The 25856-nt window shown below is 35.4% G+C and overlaps 1 protein-coding gene across 2 annotated transcripts in view; it reads right to left on the bottom strand.

Annotated features, from left to right (window-relative positions):
• Positions 1-397: 397 nt before the first annotated feature.
• The window catches only part of ssp3 (SCAPER domain-containing protein short spindle 3), a 169173-nt gene continuing 143714 nt past the window's right edge, over positions 398-25856 (bottom strand). For both annotated transcript variants that reach the window (XM_089646332.1, XM_089646333.1), the window contains exons 20-21: positions 6613-6783; positions 398-1923 (exon numbers count right to left, since the gene is read on the bottom strand). In XM_089646332.1, the coding sequence (XP_089502458.1) occupies positions 1849-1923; positions 6613-6783 (246 nt within the window). In that variant the 3' untranslated portion in view covers positions 398-1848. The remainder of the gene's footprint in view (positions 1924-6612; positions 6784-25856) is intronic.

The following is a 25856-nucleotide window of genomic DNA, read 5'->3' as shown; positions in this document are numbered from 1 at the left end:
TCCCAACCGTCTGGGGCCAGTGAGGTTAAGGCATTCCCAATTGGGGTACGTTGTGGGGCTGCAGGTTGTGAGCAGGGGAAGGACACGTGAAAGAGGAAGGTGGGGAAGTTTCTGGCTAATCGGATTTGGTTACCGAACACGGCCAAAGCCATTTCAAGCAACTTTGAAACAATTCTGAATGGTGGTCTTACACCAGGGCGATACTGAGAGTATCTTCCCCTCTGGAGCGTGCCGCAATAAATAATCATTAATCATCTCTCGATAACGCAATCCATTCAGCGTAACTGTTGCTCCAGCCTCATTTTCTAACAAGGTCCAATGACTCCGCCAGACCATAAACCGCACCAAACAGTCACACGTTGAGGATAGAGAGGCATTTCAACAATAGCTCTTGGGTTTTCCGAGCCCCAGATGCGACAATTTTGCTTGTTGACGAAGCCACCGAGGTGGAAATGGGCCTCATCACTCAAGATGATTTACATTTGATTCACTCAAGTGAATTTTAATAATTTCAATGCGTTGTTGAAGCGTGTATCGTTCCATTTTTATTAATGGCGTAGTTTCTACTTGTCAAATGTTAAAAAATGAGAGCTTCAAAAGTAACATCTACCGAAATAGAGGGATATTAAAAATAACACCTCTTATTGGAAAACCCTGCATATTATACATTATTTTATATATATAAATAACACATATAAATAAAATTAAATTAAATTACGCACTTTCGGTTTTGAATCGCGAGAGCCTTCCCTCTCGATCACAGAGTCAAAACGCACGTGCATTTGCCCTAACAATAATATCATGACGAAATGCGAAAATATTGGGATTTCCAAGAACACGGGGTTCCGACATCGTGATAATACGTCTGTAATTCGCTAAAAGTTTATCAGAAAACTTGTTAATTCATTCGATAGGGCCTGCAATCCCGTTTTTAACCAAATTACCAATAATTTGAAGGGTTTCTTAATTAATCAGCAATACTCATTTAAAGAAAGAAAAGAAAACATTCTGTACGCAGGAGACCAGCTTTTAAGCAGATAACCAAATTAATTGACCTGTTTGTGGTCTGTAAATCGAAATATTTTGCGTAAACTGCCAACATCAGTTTTCTATCGAATAGGTATCACACTTTTTTCAAAAAGCTACCATTTTTAATTTCATTACGCCACAACATTCGAGCAAGTGTGTTGTACGAGTTTTTTCAAACATTTGGTAATAAATACATAACAAAATTCAATTTTTTTTTTAATATCAATAAAAATTCTAATAGTTTTTTCCTCTTACGAAATGTCGGGCTATAATTTGGCAATAATGAATCACCGACATTATTTTTATAGAACTCTAGAATAATAATACAATATTCAGAGGTTTAATTTTACAACCAGTCAGATTCAACAGATTATGGTAAGTTATTGTCTTAAAAAAAGAGATTGCGATGTGCGTTCTTTTGAAAAACAATTTAAAAAAAATTTATTTTGATAGTGATGAAATTTTGCACACTTGACCTTCAAAATAGGGGGAATCTATAACAGATTTCGAACCACCCCTTTTCCCGCCCCTAAAAAGCAGAATTTGATTTTCAAAAAATCTGTGTAAATCCCGGGCAACGCCGGGGACTTCAGCTATTAATTTATAATAATATTATGCAGGAAAAGTATTTATGTTTACGTAAAATACAAGAATTTAAGATTAACTAATATTGTAAAAAATAGATTTATATATTATAATTGTAGATAATAAGATTCGTTAACATTTAAACTATCTGTAGTTTAAAGTTGTTTTAAATTTTCTATTTCAAAAACGAGACAGGACGAGATTGAAGAAATTGGTCAGAGAATAAAATTAAAACTATGTCTTCGTCGTCATGAGGAGGAGGAGCTTGGATGCCTTCCCTTCTTCTGAATTCTTGAAGTTCTCCAACAACTGTGAACAAATACAACATGTTATAAATTTAGCTATACACTTACATTATGCTGCAAGTACACATTGGGCCATTGCGCTGGTCCGACGTGTACTGATTTTGGCGCCAATGGCGTTCGCACGAGGCGCCATCTTGGATGTGGAAATGTTAATAATTTACAAACAATGGTTAAATTCCCTATTTTTGTTATTTTTCATCACTACACAATAATGATAGTTTATGAAAATCAAAGTAAACTCATTTCCACACAACATGAGGTTGTCTAGTCCTATACAACATAATATATCAAAATCGTTTCCACTTAACCCTTTGCAAGGCACAGGCCTTTTTTGTCCCTACTGATTGGCACGTGTCTGTCTGTGGACCTTTTAATAAATAAAACGTAAAATAATACGATCTGTAAAAAATGAAGAAGAAAAACTATTATAGGTATAGAATGATTAACTAATCAAAAATCATATGTACTATCGATGATCTTACTGGAATATTTCTTTGTTTAAACTCAATATTTCGATATAAAAAAACTAACTCTTATCATTAATTTAGTTTTATCGTTATTTCTATTTCTAATATGGTTTCTATAATAATATGATTTTTTTTAATTATTGTTTTATCGTAACAATTAATATTCTCGTTATGTTTTATTATTGTTATTCTTACATAAATCATGCACGACTACCTTAATACGGGCATGAGCAAAGATATTAGAAGAAAGAGATGTGCTATGCGCAGTTCATACTGAGTGGAATTGTTTTGCCGAGTGTCGCCGGTTTTGTTCACCAATACTACTGCACACCTTCGCTTGCGCTAAGGTATCCGCACTAATACATAGAACAGATTTCTGTGCGTACACGTCCCGATACCGTTCAAAGTACCCTAATTAGGTAGTACTCCGGCTACGGTCCGGCGGCCAACATAGCATATCTCGTTCTTCTAATATCTTTGGGCATGAGCCTAGCACGGTAGTTGAGAAAATCACCAAAATTGTATTTTTTTAATATTTATAAAATTAAAATAAATTAAAAAATATTTACTTTTAAAAGTTATTATCAGTCCTAAGAGAGTTTGTTTGTGTTTGTTTCCACCTTGGAATAATTCACAGCGCGCCTTCAAGAGCTGTGACCCTTTTAGCAGCGCGCCGCCCTACTCCGCCCCCTAAAAAGTACACCTTTATTACACCACCGAGAGGGAGGGCGGGAACGGCTTGCCAAGTGGAAAGGACACTGATAATCATTTGCGGGGAAATTATGAAGGTTTTTACCACTTCATTATTAATGTGCTTTAAACAACATTTTCGCAAACTTGAAGGCCTGTTCTACCTACAAACACTCTAGTCGAGTTATTCAGCGTGGTGTTTTTCAGAGGCGAGGAATCGCAAGAGATACATCTTCCGCTATCGCACAATTTTGTAAGGTCTATTTCTGACTTGACAATCAACAAACACCACAACAACCTGACTGCAAGCGTCATCAGTACATTGAATGATAATTACTTGAACGAATTCATTAAGAAAACCCATCAAATAAATCAGACAAAGTCGCTAAAATAATAGAATCATTCGGCCTTCTATCTCACTGCTACGCTGATGACCAGCAAGTTTATTTTTACTGCTTACCAGAAGAAATAAACAGTCTAGAAATTCGTATAACTGAGTGTATAGAAGCAATTACTCGCTGGATGACCTCAAATAGATTGAAACTGAATCCCACAAAGACTGAGTTTCTGTGGACTGCTACATGCAGACGTCAGCATAACATTGAAAACTCCCCAATAACCATTTCCGGAAGTGACATCACTCCAAAAACGTGCATCAAATTACTGGGTGTCAATCTGGACGCTAATTTTTCCCTTAAAACTCAGGTGAACAGAACTGTAAGCACGGGGTTCTTTCAATCAAGGCAAATTAAAGCAGTGCGGAGAAACCTGCCAACAGAGGCGACTAAATTGCTAGTCAATTCCTATGTTGTTTCACGTCTAGATTATTGCAACGGAATATATGCAAGTCTCCCTAAATGTCAAATCAACAAATTACAATCCGTTTTCAACGCCGCGGCAAGGCTTATCACCGGAGTATCTAAATACTCCCACATTTCAGAGCATCTCAAAAATCTGCACTGGCTCAAATGTCCTGAAAGAATCCAGTTCAAGGTATGCTGGATGGTATTTAAGTCACTTAACGGAATGGCTCCGGCTTATTTATCAGAATTGTGTATTCCAGAAGATTCCAATTCCCGACAGTCAACCCTTAGGTCAGCAACGTCATCAGCTATCGGAAGGTTGAAGGAACCAAAGCGCACACCAGATACTAAGTTCGGTGAGCGTGCTTTTGCCGTGTCAGGACCTAAAGCCTGGAATGGACTGCCACATGATTTGAGAATGATCGCAGACTCGACAGAATTTAGATCTAAACTTAAAACGCACCTTTTCAGACAGTCGTATCCATAATTTCAGAAACCTCCACTTTCACAGTTGACGGCAATTTAAATTAACAAAATGTAAAAAATACTGAAAATAAAATAAATAAAAATAATAATTAAAAATAAATAAATAAAAATGATAACAACTAACAATTTGTAGGCTTTTAAGACAGTTAAAATACATTTAAATTAAAATAAAAACTATAGCAGACTTAAGATCATGCGACGACCAGTGTTTTTTTATATAGTGTCCTCTGCGTGCAGTTCTATCTTTTATAAGCATAAACTTTTTAATATAAGTGTGTTTGTCGGAAATGACTTGCCAGGTAAGTATGTGTTGGTATCTTTTCTAAATAACAAATGTAGATCCTAGGAAATAAATTGTACAGCGCCCTTGAGGTGATTTTTCACAAAAACGGCGCTCTACAAATTATCCAATTATTATTATTATTATTATTATTATTAAAGGCACACATTAAACATCCCTCGTTGCACTAACACTAACTCAAAACAAAACACATTCATTCACCGTCTTTCATGCATTTTAAACATTTCATATTGAATTGGACTTATTTAACCCATCACCTCATAACTTCAAACCTAAGAATCAACAAATAACATTCACCCAATACATATTACTCTAGACAGACTAGATACATCTCTTTCCCCATTCTTCCTCCATTCCAACCCCAAAGGCTAATGTAACTCTTTTCGCTTTTATATTCACTAATAATTAAGATACATCAGTGGGAACCTATTGTTGGTTCAATTATTACACATTTTTTACCACACCTTATAAAATATTGTAACTGTTTACAAATAAAACAAAAATAAGTAATAAGCATTTTGAGTGATCAAGAATCAGAGTTCTTGTATAGGAGGCGGGGGAGGCATAATGTTCCTTATTAACCATCTTATCGCGTAGTTGTTACATTACAAAAACTACGGAAACAGCAAATGCCCGAGTGGTTGAGTTAGTTACAATGTCATAGCCATGTGATGTATTAATTTGTTAAAGATTTGCATTTAAATTTAGTTCTCTAAACTTTACAAAACCGCTGTGTCTCTGTATCATGTAGTAGATCATGTAAAGTACACATGTATGCAAAAGCCCAACAGGGCGTTTATAATAAATAAATAATTAAAAAATAAATAAATTGAGAGTTATTGGCTGTGTTGTGTCTATCTTGGACCATTACCCGTCATATCGATTATAAATTAATTAATGATTTAGAGAAATACCTGGGTGCGGAAATGAATAAATTTAATCTCTCTGCGTTTGACCGCAAAGTCCTCGCGTAGAAAGAATATTCTTGAGTACAAAATAGAAAAGGGACAGCATTCGCATTTTTGATATTAAGTGTTAACCTTTTGTTAAATGATAATTTCTTTAGTCCAAGATCACATGTTGTTCCATACATTAGCATCCATCACGGATCCGAAAAGCCATTCCCACAGGGAGAGGATGCCCAGAGGACTCAGTAATGCCTTTAAGCGTCGCGGCGCCGGTAAACCTGAGGCCATGGCAGGTGTGGCAGCGGGTAAACGCTTGTTTAGGGGACAAATTTAGGATAAAAACAGAAGGTACAGTCCCACAGTCCCTGCATATAACGCAGGAGGGTAGGACTTATCAATTATTCAAGGTGTTTTATAGGAGTTTATTAGGAATTACTATGATTATTCTGCGTTCGGATGGAACGAGGATCATTGGTGGGGGAGGTTGGGAAGAATTAGTTCCGTTAGTGATAACACAGATAACTTCTGAAACAAGGGTTGTAGGTATACTTTTACCTGTGGCTGTTGGTAACTTAAGTGCTAAGACTAAGAAAAAGGGTATATTTTTATTTATAAGCAAATGACAAATCTAACATCACGAATATGACAATAGTTACGTGATTAGTATTTACAAGGTATTCGGGGGTAAAGTGCACAAACCTCGGGAAGTGGTTCAACAAGTACAAGTAAAAAAGATTAATAACTTATAAAAAGAAATTTCAACGTTTTAAGGTAGTTTTCAGGTTAAAAAGTTGAAATGTAGATGAAAAAATTCTTATAGGAAAAACAATGGAATTTTAAAAAAATTCTTTTTTTACATCTACCAACATGTAGAATCACCTCCCGAAGTTTTTGCACTTTATCCCGGATACCCTGTGTAATTTGAACAAAATATCGAAAAATACCAAGCACCAAACCTCGGTAAGGCTCCAATCAATTATTTTGAATAGGTAGGTTGTTAAAACTTTTATCAGATGTTAATGGAAGAAAATAATGAACCTGTTGCGAGATCTCCTGTTTCAGCAGTTGTCTAGCTGGCGCGCAGTGCTCGCTGCACGCGATGAGCACGGGCAGGAGCACGCGCGCGTGCTCGGGCCCGCTGAAGTAGCGGAACGGCAGCGTGCTCAGCTGCTGCACGACGCACGGCGGAGTGCCGGCGGTCAGGAGGTTCTGTCGATGGAAACATGGCTTCATTAATACAAATAATACATCACGATAACTTTAACAACGAGGATGGAACCACAAACACTTCTGTCATAACGTCCATACTTCCTACTCCTAAATGTAAAAAAACAATAGGACAGTTCAACCATGAATATCTCGGAGTTAATTTTTTTAACCCAATACCAGAAAAAATTAGAAACATGAATGCAAATATAAACGAATTCAAAAGCCACCTTAAAAAGTATTCCGAACAGTTGAACTGAATCATATCAAATATAAACCAATATAACAACACCCCCATACACACAAGCCCTGCTTATTTATGGGGGTACATCAAATACTTATATTATGTAATTAATAACTGTACTATATTCAATATTGTGTAATGTAATTCGTGTAACTTTTTTTACTAAAAAAAAAAAAATAAAATAAAATAACATACTTGTAGTCATTCGTTCGATTAATTTGTAGCTTGAAAGTATTCTGGAGACAGGTTGTTTTTATATTATCTAAAAATATCATCACGTTCATGGAAAAAAAATCCACTTTACACTTTCCAATTTGTCAAGTCACTGTTAGCCAATTCGGTTACTTGAAAAGCCCAGCTACACTACTCGCGAAGTTGATCGAATACGATAGTGTGGGCACGAACTTCACTTCGCTTCGGGCAACTTCGCTTCGCTTCGCCCGACTTCCGATTGTTGTCGGTAAATGCGCCCGAGTCAAAGAACTGGACTGAGTTACTCGCGAAGTTGCACGAGTGTGTGGGCACGCACTTCGAACTTCGGCTAACTTCGTCGAGGACTTCGTCGAAGCGTCGAAGCGAGTAGTGTAGCTGACGCTTTACATTTTACTTAAAATCTATCTCGCCTAAGTATTATTTTCGCTGTCATATTTTGGAGAATTTGCAACTAATTTTGTTATCTGTCGTCACATAAGAAAAGAAAGGTCGAGGTTAAAATGTGCAGCAATAACGGAGTTATATAGAGTTTTCCAATAAGAGGTGTTATTTTGATATTCAATCATAAAAGATCAATGGTTTTGTTGCTTGTGTGGCACGTAGCGCCGTCTTGTTGAAAGTAAACGTTGTGCAAATTCCGAACATAACAATCATTAATCATCTTTCGATAGCGCAATCCATTCACGGTAACTGTTGCTCCATTTTTGAAAAAGTAAGGTCCAATGACTCCGCCGGACCATAAACCGCACCAAACAGTCAAACTTTGAGGATAGAGAGGCTTTTCAACAATAACTCTTGGGTTTTCCGAGCCCCAGATGCGACAATTTTGCTTGTTGACGAAGCCACCGCGGTGGAAATGGGCTTTATCACTCAAGATGATTTGCATTTGATTCACTCAAGTGAACTTTAATAATTTCAATCCATTGTTGAAGCGCGTATCTTTCCATTTTCAAATGTCAATAAATAACAGCTTCAAAAGTAACATCTACTGTAATAGCGGGCTATTCAAAATAACACATCTTATTGGAAAACCCTGTATATAATAATTATAGTTTTTCTGGTTATTTTTTTCCAAAAAAGAGATATTCTTCTTAATTTTCTATTGTGTATACTAAGAATGATTGTTTGTAATATATTATACTGATCTGCCTATACAGGTAATTTCCCTCCCTCCTCTTCCCCAATTTATTTCCCTCCCCACTGCATTCAGTCTCACAATATACACCAATTGGGGAAGCTATAATCTCATCGGCTCCAGACAATGGAGAGTAGTTATAACTCTTGTACGGTAGGTACTCGCATAAAAAAATATCACACAATTTGAGATCACTCATCCCAAGTATTTGATTCACTCGGCTCTAAAATTACTGGGATGTCCCTAACACTACATGATTGTTGTTCTTCAGCTAATAATAATATTTTACGTAAAATGTCAAACCGCGAAGTAATAGCTTCGAAATAAAATATCCATATTGATTAAACATCAATACATCATATGCAAATATTTTTATTTCATTACAATCAACAATTACTAGTTGGCAGAGAAACACACGAACATAAACATATCCGACAGTAATTTATCATAGATAGCAATTGATTGAAGTACCTACTGGTTATTATTGACCTTGAGCATTTATTGTTTGTGCAATAATTAGTCAACTTGGCCAATTCTAAGGGACAGTTGTTTCACAGCATTTTAACAATTCATAAAATTTCGATGTTATTTTTCTGTTATGTAAGTTCTGTAAAGATTCTATTCAAGTTCTGTTATTATGTGATTATTGGCCAGTTGTTTCATATAACTGACATGATAATAGAACTTTTAACTTTTTTAAGTTTTTAGTTTTAACATATACCTATTATTTCATTATTATTTAATACTATACTTATCAAAATGTTAATACTCATCCTAATTTGACTGTCCTAAAACGGAAATCCTCCTAGTTGGGCAGTCAAAACATTTCTTAAATAATGTATAATCTTTTACTAAATAAAAAAAAAAATTATAAAATAAAATAAAATAAAAAAAAAACCTTTGAAATCTTATGAATTGTTAAAATTGTGTGAAATAACCCGTCCTAAAAGCTTTCCAACCCATTATTCCTACTGATACCAATACAAGCCTGATTTAATTCTGTTAAATATGTTTTCTTCCAAGATATCACAAAAAAATGGGGTGGGTAATGTATCTACACTACCGTTACTTTTTGCGTGAAAACGTCTTTCGTTCTCACTAGGCATAATCTATGTTTGTTTTGCTCAGCTTAATTTTTACAGCACCCCAAGAGTTACACGACGACGCACTCGAGTGAACTTCAGTGAATTCGAGGCTCTTATCTGACCCCCTCCCCGCACGATGATGTAAGCGCACCAACAAGCCAAGGACAGCGGTCTATTTTTAGAATGTACACGCCACAACCCTTGGGCAACGAGACATTTAAATATTTGGCGAGACCTTACAGAACTCTGGCGGGACCTTAGCATGGGGGTCTCTTTAAAAATATTTTCACGTTACCTGTCGTATTTATATTTTCTTATTGAGGCCCCATAGTAAGCGTTCAAAGATGGTTTGAAAAGTAGATATGTAAATACGAATGTTAGAGGAAGCGCGCTAATATAAAAAAAAAAACGATGGTAATTAAGCGAAAATGGAGAAAATATTTAATAAAACACGACTTGTTTGAAATAGAGCAAAAATCTCTCGACAAATGATTTGGTTGAATTTAAAGATACACTGTGAATTTTTTATGCATATAACATATTAAATATCAGGACAAAACGTTTTTTTAATGATTTTCGGAGCTTATTTGAGATTCTTTCTACCGATGGAATTTCATATAATTAACGTTTCGGCATAACAAATATTTATATTTACTTCAAAAGTAACTATTTTTGGAACTAAAAACTTAAAGAGTTAACGATAAACTAGTTATAATCGGTAGAAATTAGGTATGCGATTAAAAGAATCTTTTATTTACAACTGCGGCGTTAAGAACTGGTTATCTCTTATTTAGGCAACAGTTTACAATTCGCGAAGTTAGGACAAAACCAACCAAATTCTTCCACCCTTTTATCTTACATAAAAAATATGTGTTAAAGTAAAAATATGTGTAAACATTACTTGTGTATAGATGAACCTACCTAAAGTTACATCAACAGAAGTGATTAGAAAAATAAAATAGGATTAAAAAATATCCAATACATTACGTACAAACAAATAAAACTATCAATTTGAAATATGTAGGTTACGTAAAAACCTTCTGTTTTAATATCTAATCTAGCACTTTCATCTAAATACGCATTTACCGTCTCCATTGTTGATCTATGTAGGTTCCAATCCATCAAATGTCATTCCCCTTGTCTGAGATAGCCATCGCCACAATGCTACGTGGACTACCGTTCAAATTAATACCAAACACCAACAAGCTAACATTGTTATACATAGTGCTTCACGGGTACCTTCCAAAGAACTCGTGAGATTATAATATTGCATTAATATGTGTTACAAATACACAGGTGTTTGTCTACTTGGATGTTTACCTTTCACGTTATTAGTAATATCAATAATTAGGGGACACAGTGTTCCAATATTTTTCCATGGCTTTAAAATGATTGGGTGTCGTTATTAAGTTGTCATCAGTAAATTATACCAATTTATCACCAAGTATTATGTATGAGTATTGTGACTAAATATATAGGTTATAACACACAAAAGAAATTGCTTGCAGATTATCTGGAAAACTTAAGATAAAAAAAGTGGAACGAACCATTTTCTAAATTCCCCAAAATTTGCCCCCGAGTTCACAGACATGCTTGTAGAAAAACGTAGGATTTTTTTTTTACAAATACAGAAAACATTCTAATCTGGCAGGTCACTTCATATAAACACACTTTTATGACAAAGTTTGCTTGGAGAAGATAGACGAAGAGAGGGCATTATTAAACACGCTGCATTCCATGATTAATAATTTTATCCTCCATTACTATTGACATTACAATTATTAGACTAATTTGTCCAAAAAACAATATAATTTTATTATAGAGAAAATTTACAATAGGTTTTTGGAAGGCAATGATGCTGAGGGAAGTCTATATATATATATATATATGTAGAAAATTAATATTTATTTGTTTGTCCCATACGCGTTCCTATACAATTCATCCAATTGTTTGTCCCATACGCGTTCCTATACCACTCTTCAATTGTTTGTCCAATGCTATAGATAATTTTACATCATATTTTAGAGAAAATTTACAAGAGGTTTTTGAAAGGCGATGATGCTGATGGAAGTCTATATAATATATAGAAAATTAATATTTATTTGTTTGTCCCATACGCCTTCCTATACCATTCATCCGATTGCTTGTCCCTTACGCGTTCCTATACCATTTATCCGATTGTTTGTACCATACGAGTTCCTAAACCTTTCATCCGATTGTTTGTCCCATACACGTTCCTATACCATTTATCCGATTGTTTGTACCATACGAGTTCCTATACCATTCATCCGATTGTTGGTCCCATACGAGTTCCTATACCATTTATCCGATTGTTTGTACCATACGAGTTCCTATACCTTTCATCCTATTGTTTGTCCCATATATGTTCTTATACCAATCATCCGATTGTTTGTCCCATACGCGTTCTTATACCAATCATCCGATTGTTTGTCCCATACGCGTTCTTATACCAATCATCCGATTGTTTGTCCCATACGCGTTCCTATACCATTCATACGATTGCGACGATGATTTCAAAGTTTGTTCTTATTAGTAGGAGGAGTGTTTAGACAGTGGTTGCAATGGTAGAAGTCGGGGACGTCCGAGGATGACTTGACGCATTATCTATGTACTGGAATGAGATGCGTAGTCGATATTATGTAGTTTTTTTAATAGTAACAATGAGGTATTTAATAGAACAGTAGTGAATGGTTGAAAAAGTCTGGGACGACCAGAGAAGACTTACCAAAGTAGAAATTAGATATGGGTTGGAGTTTATGTCAACATAATGTAGTTTTTTAACAGTAACAATGTGGATTTCATTATACACTTGAAGAGAAAGGTATACAAATGTCTCGGACGTCCGAGGAAAAATGAATCGTATAATTATAATTATTTGTGGTAAAATAAGATGTAAGTGATGAACGATGAAAGAGTTGTAAGAAGTATGACTTGGAAGTAAATAAGGAATAAGGAATAAAATAAAATAAAATACGGTATTATTTTTTGGGGAAACTCGGTAAACGCTAAAGATGTTTTCATCATACAAAAGAGATGCATAAGAAAAATTACAAACTCTGATCGTTTAGATTCATGTAGACCTATGTTTAAAAATCTGAAAATTCTGACAGTCACAGACATATATATATTGGAGTTATGCATGTTAGTGCGATCATCTACAGACAAGTTCCCACTAAAAAACTCAACACATAAATACGCTACAAGGCTCACAGAAAACTTACTAATACCAAAAGCAAACAAAACAATATTCCAAAAAGGACCATACTACATGGCCATTAAAGTATATAACAACCTTCCACATAACATTAAACAAATACAAGATACACACAAATTCAAATCGTTACTAAACACTTTCCTTGTTAATAAATGTCACTACACGTTGAGTGAATACCTCACGTAAATGAAACACCTATTTTTATTGGTATATATATTTGTATTTTTTTTATTTTTTCATTGGTATATTGTTATTTTATCTGTATAAAAATTGTAATTAAATAAATGTGGTTAGCTGGAAGAAATGGGGTCTACCCATAAGCTATACCTTTTGTAATTTTAATTTTACAATAAATAATTTTTGATTTGATATGATTTGAAGAGGATGATTGAAGAAGACATAGCACGATCAAGTGAAACAAATATTTATTACAACACAATTATTATTACACAAATTATTTTTACACTAGAATTCACAAACCCAAAACATTACCCTAAACCAGGGGTGCTTAAACTTGAACTGCTGGCGATCTACCTCAATATTATTAGATTCCGATCGATCGACTCTGAGAGGCTGCAAGTATGTGTGATACAGAATTGTCGTCTATGTAGGTAGGGTGTATCGTGGAGCAGGTATAAGTGAATATATAGGGACGTTGAATAATTGCATGGCCACGAATCCACATAGAATTTGGAGGAACGACAGAAATTAGTTCGCAATATGAATTTTTTTAGTCAAGGTAGGTGGAGGTCTGCACTAAAAAGTCGGTGAAAAAACTTATATTTATTCAAAATTGCAAGTTTATTGGTTCTTACAAAAAACAAACGAGTTCTAGTTTCTAAACTTAACTATAATGACTTTGGATGTTGAAGCGTGGCACTGCATGTCCTCAGCATTCTTTTCATACGGTGGTACGTAATTACCGAGTGCTAATCGCAAGCATGATGACATATGTTCGTCAGTTAGTCGATTGCGATATTTTGACTTAATTATCTTCATTTCAGAAAATGCAGACTCGCACAAGTAAGTTGACCCAAACATTGGGAATACGAAATTTGCCAGCTGTTCCAGAACACTCCGTTCAGTAAGTCAGTCTGCTACAAGCTACAAATAAATAATAAAAAAGAAGGAGTGAAAAATGGGAAATTTTTCTCGAGATCGAATTAAAAAAAACGGTCGATCGCGATCGACCGTTTGAGCACCCCTGCCCTAAGCAATTCAAAAGTCCCCGAGTAAAGCCGGGCAAACGTCACCTAGTATTTTATTAATACTTTCAGCTTCATAAACCATACGATTATAATATCACGTTATTTTTGACGAGTCTAAACTAGGTAGTTTCTAAAGATCGAGGTAACATTTTAATACAAGTTCTACAAACACACACCAATATTTAAATTCTGCATTTCATTGAAATCGTACCAGTTTCGTAGTCGCAGTCATCGAAAGATCAAGCTTATTTAGAATGCCGCAAACAATTCGAATAACCGACAAGCCTGCAATCTTCTAATCTCTGAGATTTATTCGCTACCGGTTTTCGATTAAGACAACTTCTAAAAGTAAGTCACAAGACGAACACAGCATGGTCCAGCCATTACTTCAGAATTGATCTGAATCTTAGATTGCGATTGGCTAATCCAAATGTCGCAATGTTCACACGGGGCACAATGGAGAATGTCAAGAACGGGATAAAAAGTAACAGTGTCAACCGGAGAAATTAGAGATTTGATTGACAAGGGAAAAATCATAATGTCGAGGAGATAAGGAACATGTAAATTAAATTTGGTTGCATGTTTGTTGGCAAATAATTATTACGTGACTGGCATTTCAAGTTTTCACAACAACTTGACCATCCCGCAGCCAAGTGGGGGAGTAGGTAGTTTAAATACTTGACATATCTGTCTAGTATTTTACGTATTTCTACGCAAATACATAAGTTATCATTAATAGTTGACTGAATAATTGGGATTTATATAGTTCAAATCCCACAAGACAGAAAAATGCGTGGGGTCGTCGGAAGACCCACTTGGTTACAGACGTTTTGTTTGGCATCTTGGCCTGTCAAGAGTTAATAAATGATGTTAGATGCATTAGTACGATATGTCATTTTATTAAACAATTTGTTTTATGCAAGAGAGTATTATTTAGTCTTATGCGGTACCGCCATTGCTTTTTTATATTGCAGTACCGACTTCATAATATTGTTAAGGGTAAACGTAACGCACGTTATAGATGGCGTTAATTTAAATATTTTATGAAAATACTATTTTTGCTAGTTATGCTTTAAAATATTAAGACGTATTATTAACGCCATCTATGAACGCGTAGATTATATCGTACATTACGTTAACCTTAAGAGAAAAGGCTGCGCGACCTTTTTCATATGAAACTGAAATTTGGATTTAGCACGGAGAAAACTTACCGATATGAAATATTGTTAATTTATTAAAAATCTCGGAAAATTATTCGCTTTCCTGTTAATTCATGTTTAGGCACATGTTACGGAATAATAATAATAATAATAAGTGTTTTATTATATTTTTTTGTGTAACAAATAGATATAATGATATCCTCACTGGGATCTCCCGTGCTGAGGATTTCATTTACTTATGTATAATTTAATTATAAGAAAATTAATATTACATCAAAGTTACAAATAAATTTAATTATGAACAAATATCATGAAATATATATATTTTTTTAATAATTTAACACTAGAAGTACCTTCCGTACAGATTTGAGTGGAAACAAATGCTCCATATAACCCAATAGTCCATCGCTCCGCCTCACTTATAACCTTTAGTAGTAGTTATAACATAGTTTCCTTAATACGCCAAGTAGGACAGTAGTTGGTAGGAAGAGGGCCGTACACTGCTCGGATTAAAATCACCGATTTGACAAACCTCGCTCCAAAATGTCAAGTCCGCCATTTTCGTCTAATACGATCGTAAGGGAATGTATACATTTGCGAACCGAAACGCGAACCGTACCACGAATTACGGGAAAGGAACGAATCAACTGCAAGCGGCGTTTCGCGCCATTTGCGTTTGCTTCTTTTCTTTCCCATAAGTTGAGGTTCAGTTCGGCAGTTCGTCTCGCGGAGGATAACGTAGCATTATATGTTCCTAATCCCGGCTATACTGCCGTATTACGACCGGTATACGCAAAACGCGTGAGTGTGATTATGAGTAACGTTTTCTACTAACCTGTTCTTATCCCTTCGTATTATCAATTATGAGTAAGACGGCATGTGTGTAGGTATAAATCCTAGTCGCTAGAGGTGATGCAAGCGTCAAGGAATTATATGGGGTGCTTTTGGTTAAGCGATGTTACATCTGCATGGAGAATGGTACAAGTCTTTCGGATTTCCCATAAAATTATAACCATCTCCCTTAACTTTAACGGCACATAGCACTCTATTTAGGGTGAATTGCCTAATACAAAAAAAAAAAAAATAAATAGAGTATGAAACGTGTAACTTATTACCCGACCAGTATTGCCTGCATACGCGTATAACTCTTGGCTCATTACAGAACTATGTGCAAGTCGTTAGCGAAAGTCTCGCGACGCATGCGGGCCCGATTAGTCCAGCAGGTGACCGGAATCCCAAGACAGTCAATAACGGAAATAAAATGGCAACTTAAATAACAAGCCTAACATAAGGCTCCGTAGTAAGTTTTCAAAAAGATTATAATAAATAGGCGTAAGCGAAAATATTTCATAAAGCATGACTTATTTAAAATTGAGCGAAAATCTCTGGACAAATACCAAAGTAGCATTTAAAGAAACCCTGTGAATTTCATACCTGTAACATATTAAATAATAGAACAACATGTGTTTTTTAATAATTTCCGAGCATATTTACAATCAGGTAAACGAGTATCGGTACCGCCGCCCCGGTAACTATTTATTGGATAACCAACACCTCTGCCGTAGATCACCCCAAGTGGATTGCTAAGCTTGGTGACTTTTGACCGGATTCACGAGGTAAGGTTCTTCTGGGTCTTGGTGCAGATGCTTCTGCTCCCCACCATCTGAGTTGCGATCGGGAGATACTGGTTGAGAGACATCTTCAGCAGAACTCTCTCAGAACATCGCCTTGCACCACAGTGGGAAGGTTGGATTCGTCCGTCACACAGTGGGCTGAAAATCGCCTTTCATAGACATAGAGACTTGAATTTTCAAGGGTATTTTTTTTTGGCTAGAAATGGATTCTGCTGATCATTACTATGTTATAAAATTTTGTACGAAGCTTGCTTTTAGGCTTGAAGTGTAAATAAAATATAATAAACTAGACAAATCATACTCATATGTAAAGCATTTAAGCATTAAAATGAATCAACATTAAAAAGTGTTTTTTTCAACTTTGAGGATTTAAAAAAAAAAAATCGCAAGTTGCGCCACAATACGAAGTATGTCAAAAAAATACAAATAAATAGTAGTATATCTGTGTCTAAGGATAGAATGGCCAACCTTATGATTCCAGAGATAGCCTCATTTTTAAATTATTTTTTTATTTTTCTTAAAAAAATGATGAAACTCCTTCATTTGTACACGCAATTGCTTCGTACGAAATTTTATAACATAGTAATGATCAGCAGAATCCATTTCTAGCCAAAAAAATACCCTTGAAAATTCAAGTCTCTATGTCTATGAAAGGCGATTTTCAGCCCACTGTGCGTCACTCCGGGATAAACTGATCTGGATTACGATTGATCTGACCTGGATACGCAGATTCCTACCAACCCCGCATACCTTTTTCCTTAGCAGAACTTCCTCCCCTTCCTTTCCTAAAAATACCCTCCATACAGCATCTCTAAAGATCGCACTGGCCCTGAGGGGAATATGTGGAGCTAATGTGATAAAAATGCAATTTTCTCTTTTGAGCGTTTCTACCAAGAGTATAGCCGAGTATAGTAAGAGTATAGTATGTCTTGCATCAATAATATGATGCAATTTACGACCAGTTTATTGTCCATCCCGCATGCGTAGTGCCGTTATTGGTACCTACTAAGAACGCAAAAAGGATGCACTCATATTGCAGTAATTAACCAAAGATACCCTTTATCGCGGGAGAATGCAGGTGCTTTATTAACACGGTCCGAGTTGATGTGTCTGCAGTGCAGGGGTTGTCAACTAACATACAAGATGGGACAAAAGGAATGTCATAATGTGAATTGGCTGCCATTTTGTTAGAAATGGAAAAAAAAATTACGGAAAGTTTATTTGAAGGTGTATAAATGATGACATGAATTTGAAAAAATGATATCGGTCAAAAGCGCTCATGGTGCAGGACGGCGAGGAAAACTAAGACGAAATTCACGCAGAGTTAATACAACAGACCGGAAATTGGTCAAATAAGCAGTAACAATATTTCCGCGTACTTTATGTGTTTTAAAAAAAAAATTTATATTAACTCTACACAGGAGGCCCGGAAGAAAATAATTTCCTTCAGGGCCTATGTCATCTTTGGGGATGCTGTGTGGAGGGCATAGACATATGAATATTAGTAGACCTGCCCTAAGTGATTAAAAGCGTATTATCCCCACTCCCCATACCGGTTCCATTGGAGCCGGCTGGGCTCGCGTATGGCCTCAAGTGAAATTTGAAAACGTGACGTCATCATTCTTGTGCGAACTATGGTCGAGGCATCATCGGTTCATTTTACGAAATAACACGGCAAAATGTTGACTTGTACTATGAAAACTTGTAAAAATAAATGTGAAAAAGAGAATAAACCCAATTGTCGTATTACATTCCATATATAAGCATTATTTTACTTTATTTTAAGCATATTCACATCGTATAATATGAATCAGTTGTTACTATCACATCGAGAAACGTCTGGACGCGAAACACAAAGCAGGTTGGTTGCTGGGAAGTAAATTATGAACATTTATAAAAGTGTCTTAACTAAATACTTAAACGAAATATTCGACTAAGAAAATAGAACCGAATTTTTTTGCCGAATTTGGACTTCGCAAATTTGTTCATAACGTGGCGAGTAATTTGCGCTCCCATGTAAAAATGTCTATTCATTCAAAAGCAGATTTTACTTTTAAGAAGTAAATGGTGATATTATAATGCGAGATGCCTATTTACTGTCAGATTGATTTATTGAAGAATCACAGTCAGCTTCACTCCCTTCGTTCTTCAACAGTTGATTTTACCCCTCGCCATTATCTTCTCGTCTATTAATTCCTATGTCTGTGGTGGAGGGTCTTTTTGTGGAGAGGAAGGAGTGAACATGGGTCTTGAAGAGTCCCAAGTTGTAGGAGGGAGGAAACACAGAGGCCGGCAGTTCGTTCCACAGCCGAGCTGTTGAACTTAAGAACGAATCGTAGAAGCGACCCGTTCTCATGTGACAAGTGTCAACTGTGTACAAATGTTGGGCGCGCGTTTGGCGTGTATCCCGACTACGCACCGGTGCCGAAGGGATCAATGACGCTAGTTCCTCAGAGCATCTTCCATTGCTTGGTGTCAACTATTGGTCTACAACATAAATGTAAAAGCACAGTAACATTTGAAAAAAAGAAACAAATTGCTTCATTCATATTTGCTAATTTATTGAGTCTCTTCAGATTGTTGGTAAACCGGTTAAAAACAGGATTGCAGGCATTACGAATGAATTAACAGGTTTTCTGATAAACTTTTAGTAAATTACGAATATATTATCATGATGTCGGAACACATCAGTATGTAATGAAAATCCGAATATTTTTTATTACAACGAAAATTCTTTATATCGTCATGATACCATTATCAAGGAAAATCGATAAAACATTCTTAAATTGATGTTTTATAAATAAGACCACGGTGGTCGAGGGGTGAGGCTCTCGGCTAGCAATCCCAAGGTCGCGGGTTCAAATCCGCGAAAGTGAATTTCATTTGACTAATTTGAGTTATTTCACAATTTATTAATTTAAAATAATATATAGTATACTTTCGGTGCGTTCCGAGTGGAAGATACTATCAGTATAGACCACCATTCAAAATTGAAACGTTGCTTTAAATGGATTTAGCCGTGTTTGGCGACCAGATCTGATAGCCAGGTACTCCCCTATCTTCATCCCCTTTCGACTACCTTCAGCCTCACAACATAATACCCCAATTAGGAATGCCATAGCCTCACTGGTTCCAGACGGTTTGGAACATTTGCGATTATTATGCGGTATCAATATAAAAAAGCCTATTAAGCCTGTTGAACCACTAAATATTACTCAAAAATTGATCCTTAAAGTGATGTACAAAAAAAATTCTGTTATCCATCCAACCTGCTTTATAAGGAATGTAATGTTATGTGCATAAAACAGCTATATATCACTCATATACTTTGTCGATTTTTTATCACTATTAAATTTGCTGAAAGAACACAACAAATGCTGACAACTAGAATTAGCTCTACATTGAACTTTGTGGCGGTACATACTAAAACTTCTTTTGGTCAAGCAAATTATTTATATCAGGCACCACTTATGTTTAATATTCTTCCAAATCATATTAAGTCTACCAATTCCTTAGTTAAAATTAAAAAGTTCATTAAGGTTTTTGTATTGACAGACGATTGTCTTAATATTTTTTCATCCTTGTCCTTTCTTAAATAATAAGATTTTATATAAGTCCCATTTGCTAAAAACTGAATGTCACCCTATCTGTCTTTATTATCTACTTTGCTTCTTCTTTTGAATAATGATTAATGATTAGTTATGATTCAAATATTGTTACAATATACTGTCAAATTACCCATCTGGTAACACATCGAATACTTATTTTTTCTTTAATTTTGAAATATTTTGTGTTTGTTTGTAGAATTACTTTATGTTTGTGATTACTCTAATGTTTGCTTCACTCAAATGTAAATTGTTAGCCTCGATACAGGTTTAGTCCTAGTGAGGTTGATTTTTATGTGAAAAAAAAGTGTTTTATGTAGGTATAGTGTGATGCAATAAATAAAAATAAATAAATAAAAGGTTAATTTATCGTGATGGCAAAAATCGATTTCTCTTGGTGAACGGAAAGGTTTGCGATGACCATCCCGCAGGTGAGCGTTGCTCGGTGGTCAATCGCCAATCGACTACCGTGAGAAACACGACCCGGTAGGTCGAGCTTTAGCAGGTAGCTACTCCTCAGCTCAGCGGGCTATTGGCGGTTAGCAGCTCTACAGCGGTTACTCGTAGATCTGGCGCAGACAGCGGCTGATAAGCCGGAGATAAGACCGCAGCAGATAGCGCTCGTTGGGCAGTGGCCTTTAATCCGAATGGTGATCAACTTTTCTTTAGGATGCTGAGATAAATATAAAAAATTTATATCGAAGTTTTAACTTACCCTTAGCTTAACTTAAAACATAAGAAATAACAACTAACACTTATATTAGAAATACTAGACTTCAGGGACAAAACATATCCAACAAGCAACTACAATATTTGGGAAAATAAATCTTATATTATGGTAGAAAACTCTACAACTCAATGACACTCTCATTCTAAACTCGCAACAATATTGTGGGACTACTTTATTTCATCCCACATGTGGCAACACTAACTTAAATTAATCCGCCGCTAGACGCAAGCGGGCACCAGAAGAGAAATCTTCATTCCGGTTTCAACCTTCGATCTACCGCCACTATCTTTACTTTGTCTACCACAGTCTCCGCGTTCTGTATAATTGTAAATTCATCCTCACGAATAAATTTAATTAATATCGCAGACACTCATTTATTAACCTCCCATCTCCTGAACACGATTTACGGTTCCGGCAGCCACCGTAAATTACAAATACACACACACACACATTACTGCCACAATATTATAACTATAGTTCTCCCGCAAGAATACTTGTTAAGCAAGTATATCGATTCAACTGCCAAATGACAATTTTAAATAAAACTAGACTTTTATTAAACATATCTAGCGATAGAAAGCACCTGCATCTATGGAAGCTCCCAACCAATAATTACAACCATCTTGTAACCTAACTTCGTATTGTATTCTATTATCAACTGTAAGTTTTCTACATTTGGTAACAATATATGTTCTATCTAGATTCAATATGAATCCATTGTTTTTCTTTGTATTCTTACAAGTACGAATTCGCATGACTGTGCCCACGCTCTGAGAGCACTGATTCATGCCCTACCTTTCACGGACATAATCTGGCAAGGGATTACAGATTTTGGCGCTCAGTGTAACACTGTAAAGTCCGTGAAAAGGCTCGATATACCCTGAGAAATCTACTCTTTACGGTAGACACACACCTCATACCAATTTATTCTATATTTACATATTAATTTGTCACCCTACAAGATGATGACAATAACCCTACATATTAGGCATTTATGCCAGCTTTCCAAAATATCAAATTGGCAAACTTCAATCAGTGTTTAATGCAGCAGCACGGCTCATAACCGGGCTTTCTAAATATTCGCACATTTCTTAACACCTTCGCAACCTTCACTGGCTCAAGTGCCCTGAATAAATCCAGTACAAATTGTGCTGGATGGTGCTTAAATCCATCAATGTAATGGCCCCACCCTACATCTCTAAACATGCGTCCCGGAAAACACTGGTCTGAGGCAGTCAACTCTTAGATCAGCAACATCAGCAGCTGTAGGCAGACTGATGGAACCTATTCGCAAGCCAAATACTAAGTTTGGTGTCGCTTTCGGAGCATCTAGATCGAAAGCTTGGAATAAACTTCCTCCGGAACTAAGATCCATAACAAGTCCAACAGAATTCAGGTCTAAACTAAAAAATTATCTTTTTAAGCTGTTTAAATTTTTATTTATTTTTTACTCTAAATATATTTAATAAATAATTAATCAATTTACAGAGTATAATCAATAATGTTAACAAAAATAATTCATACAATTAGTTTTCACTGCTTTTGATTTTTTAATGTTCCTCTTCTATGGAAGCTGGCGCTTGAGTCTAGAAGAGTGGTGAGTATCAAGATGAAGAATATTTAGTGTTTGTAATTATGAATATTAAAATTTATAATAAATTACAAAGATAGTTTCATCATTTTGGTATTTTAACATTGAAATTCTCTTTTATTGCTTTTAGTAGGTGTTTATCGTTTTCTATTGTTCTGATATTTTCGGGTAGGCTGTTGAAGTATTTTTTTCCTAGATATATGTACCTAATGATGTTGAGCAAAAGTGGTGTTACATTTTTGTGTTGGAAATATATATTTTTGACGAGTACGACTTACAGTTAAAAAGCTGTGATTTTGTTTTTCTTTTATTATTTGAGTTATGTTTTTTTTGGACAAGATCATTAAATTTTAAAACTTTAAATTATTCAAAAATTAGGTGTGTTGGATAATCTCTTTGTTTTTTCAATATTATTGTTATAATTAGACGTTGTACCATTTCAACAGGGAGTAGATTTGTTTTGTATGCAGCTCCCCAGCTGATTACACCGTATTGGAGATTTGATTGTACCAAAGCGTGGTAGACTGATGTTAGAATTTCCAATGAGGGAAAATTTCGAATTTTCAAAAATATATAAATTAGTTTTCTTATTTTGTTGACGCTTTGGTTGATTGGATCTTTTCAGTTTAGGTTTTTGTCTATTATAATTCCTAAGTATTTAATTTTATATGAAATTTTCAATGTGGAACAGTTTATTGTACAGTTTTTTACTATGTTTTTTTAAATTGTCATGTAAAATTATGTCAAAATTTTGTGGAACGTCATTTGATTTTATTGCAAATGGTATCACGTGAGTTTTTTCACTATTTAGAGATAGTAAGTTTATGTCAAACCAGTATTTAAGAGTGTTTATGTCTTCTGTTGCTTTGAGTTTTACTAATTCCCATGTATCGTCACTTTCAATGATGACTGTATCGTCAGCATAAGAGGTTATATTACCATGAAGTGTTTGAGAAAATATCCCGTTTACATATAAGATGAATAATATTGGACCCAGTACCAAATAATACCAGTAAATTAAATATACCATTCCTGAAAGTCCAAAAAACTTTCCCTTTGAAGCTGTCATACACTTAAATTAAATAAACCATTCCCGAGAAAGTCTAATTATATCCAATTTTCCAATTATGTCCTTAATTCTGTATCTAAATTTCGCTAGTAAACAATAGTTAATAATAATTAAGTGTTAATCTTAAGTGACCTAACAGGTAAGAATGGTACTGTATATTATCTCCATATATAGTAAGCAATAACATAGATCATTGTAGAAATGTATTACATATTTATACAGCGCCCTTGAGGTGATTTTGCAGTAAAATGGCGCTATACAAATCATCCATATATTATTATAATTACCATCCCAATCTAGTGAAATAAATTTATAACGAATATTAATCCCCCTAATAGTAATAAACAAAACAACATCCTTTTGGCTAAAGACCATCGAGGGATATTATCCAAATTCTCACGTCACAGTTCACAGGTGTCCTAAAGCCCCCTTGTTAAGACGCTTGTTTGTCTATTCCCAAGCCAGCCCGGACATAAAACACCTGTAACCAATCAAATTAATTGCTTGTCCGACCCGAGAATCGAACCAGCGGATGGTATCTATAAAGAGACTCGACAATTCGCCCCTATGACAGACATCGATGTCCGTTCAGTCATTGGGAATTGCGAAATAATAATTATGGAAGAAGTATAAATAAACTGGAGAAGAAATATTGAACACCAATAATATTGTAACGAAACGTTGAAGAAAATAACAAAGAAATAAAAACTTAGTTCGTGCTTTTTGTAACTACTGCCAGAGATGAACAGTAGGTGAAAGCAGTAAAAATGGAATCGCTGAAGCAAATGTGTGTTAAAATCATCCACGAACTTTAATGGTAAGAGGAATGATGAAATAATACCGAATGAAGTAGAAATGTATGGTATATAACCGCGTTAGGAAAGTGAGAATGTTAAAAGAAATCAAAGTTATTAATTACCTTCAATATACCAATTACAACTACTCGATCAAAAATTAATAAAGGAGGATATATTATGCAAATATGAATGGTAGCAGAAATCGGGGACGCCCGAGATATGGCACGATCAAGTGAATCAGATACTCGAATCGGGCCATGTCAAGAGACAGAATAATAGAAGAGTATGTATGGAAGATGTATGAATATGAATGAGGCAAGAAGTGTGTGCCAAGACCGAATTGTTTGGCGGTCCGTCCTCTCTGTCTACCCCTTAGGGGAAACGGCGTGATGGTTAGTTAGTTAGTTATTTTGAAATTCTCTGAAACAACCCGTCCTAAGTTATGACACGTCCTGAGTCTTGAGTTTAGGTATATGCACGTGCAGGTGCTTATTTTCCCACGTGGGGTATAAGAAACTTTTACGTAATAAGACGCGAGTTAAAGTTACTAGTTACTACCCGGAGCACAGGTGGACGGAAGGATATTCGATGTTTTACACATGTCAGTCGCCAATGGATTATTCGAATGCGGTTTTTATGAATATTCCCCGATATTAACAATGTGCTGGACTACCGGAAGGGCTAGTTAATTCCCACGCCAGCATTCGAAGCAAATTGAAAAACATGCCTTTGTCCTGAAGGAGACAATTAACAGTTATCTTCACTTAATTGAAACGTAAACGGTGACGCAAAAGTCCTCAGTCGTTTTCACAAGGCAGTTAAAGCAGCTTTGCTTGTAAATAAAAATAATTACTTTGGCAGAATTATTCCGCCTTCTTGATTCATGGTTAGCCAACGTGTACCTATTTTGTTTTTTTTTCTTTATGTCAAAATCGTAAGGACAAGAAGATATTTGCAAAAATGAGAGCATCTACCGATAAAGTGAAGACTCTTTCGCCACCCTTTTAACAAAATAATTTCATTTATTTATATATATTAGCGTGCCCTTTTCCAATTATACCAAACATATTCAGGGTGTTCAGAAACGTACCTACTTGACTTACATTAACCAGTGATTCCTGACATTTTTTTAAAGACTTTTTTTTACAAGGTAAAACGTGAAAAATCAGTAGGTTATTAACAGTTAGGATCTAGATGACGGGTTGGTAAGTTACTTAGTGACCAGTGAAGATTTACGTGGTAGATTTATAAGTTCACCGGATACATTACACCGGAAAAATTTCGTTTACATTTTTACAAATAGTGTCAGGAATCACTGGTTAACGTAAGCCAAATACGTCCTTTAACACCTTGTATAACACGAAAAGAGC

The sequence above is a fragment of the Hesperophylax consimilis genome, chromosome 24 (assembly GCF_061612785.1).
Source record: "Hesperophylax consimilis isolate HC1 chromosome 24, BYU_Hcon_1.0, whole genome shotgun sequence".
NCBI lineage: Eukaryota > Metazoa > Arthropoda > Insecta > Trichoptera > Limnephilidae > Hesperophylax > Hesperophylax consimilis.
This window is presented reverse-complemented; position numbering and strand designations above follow the sequence as displayed.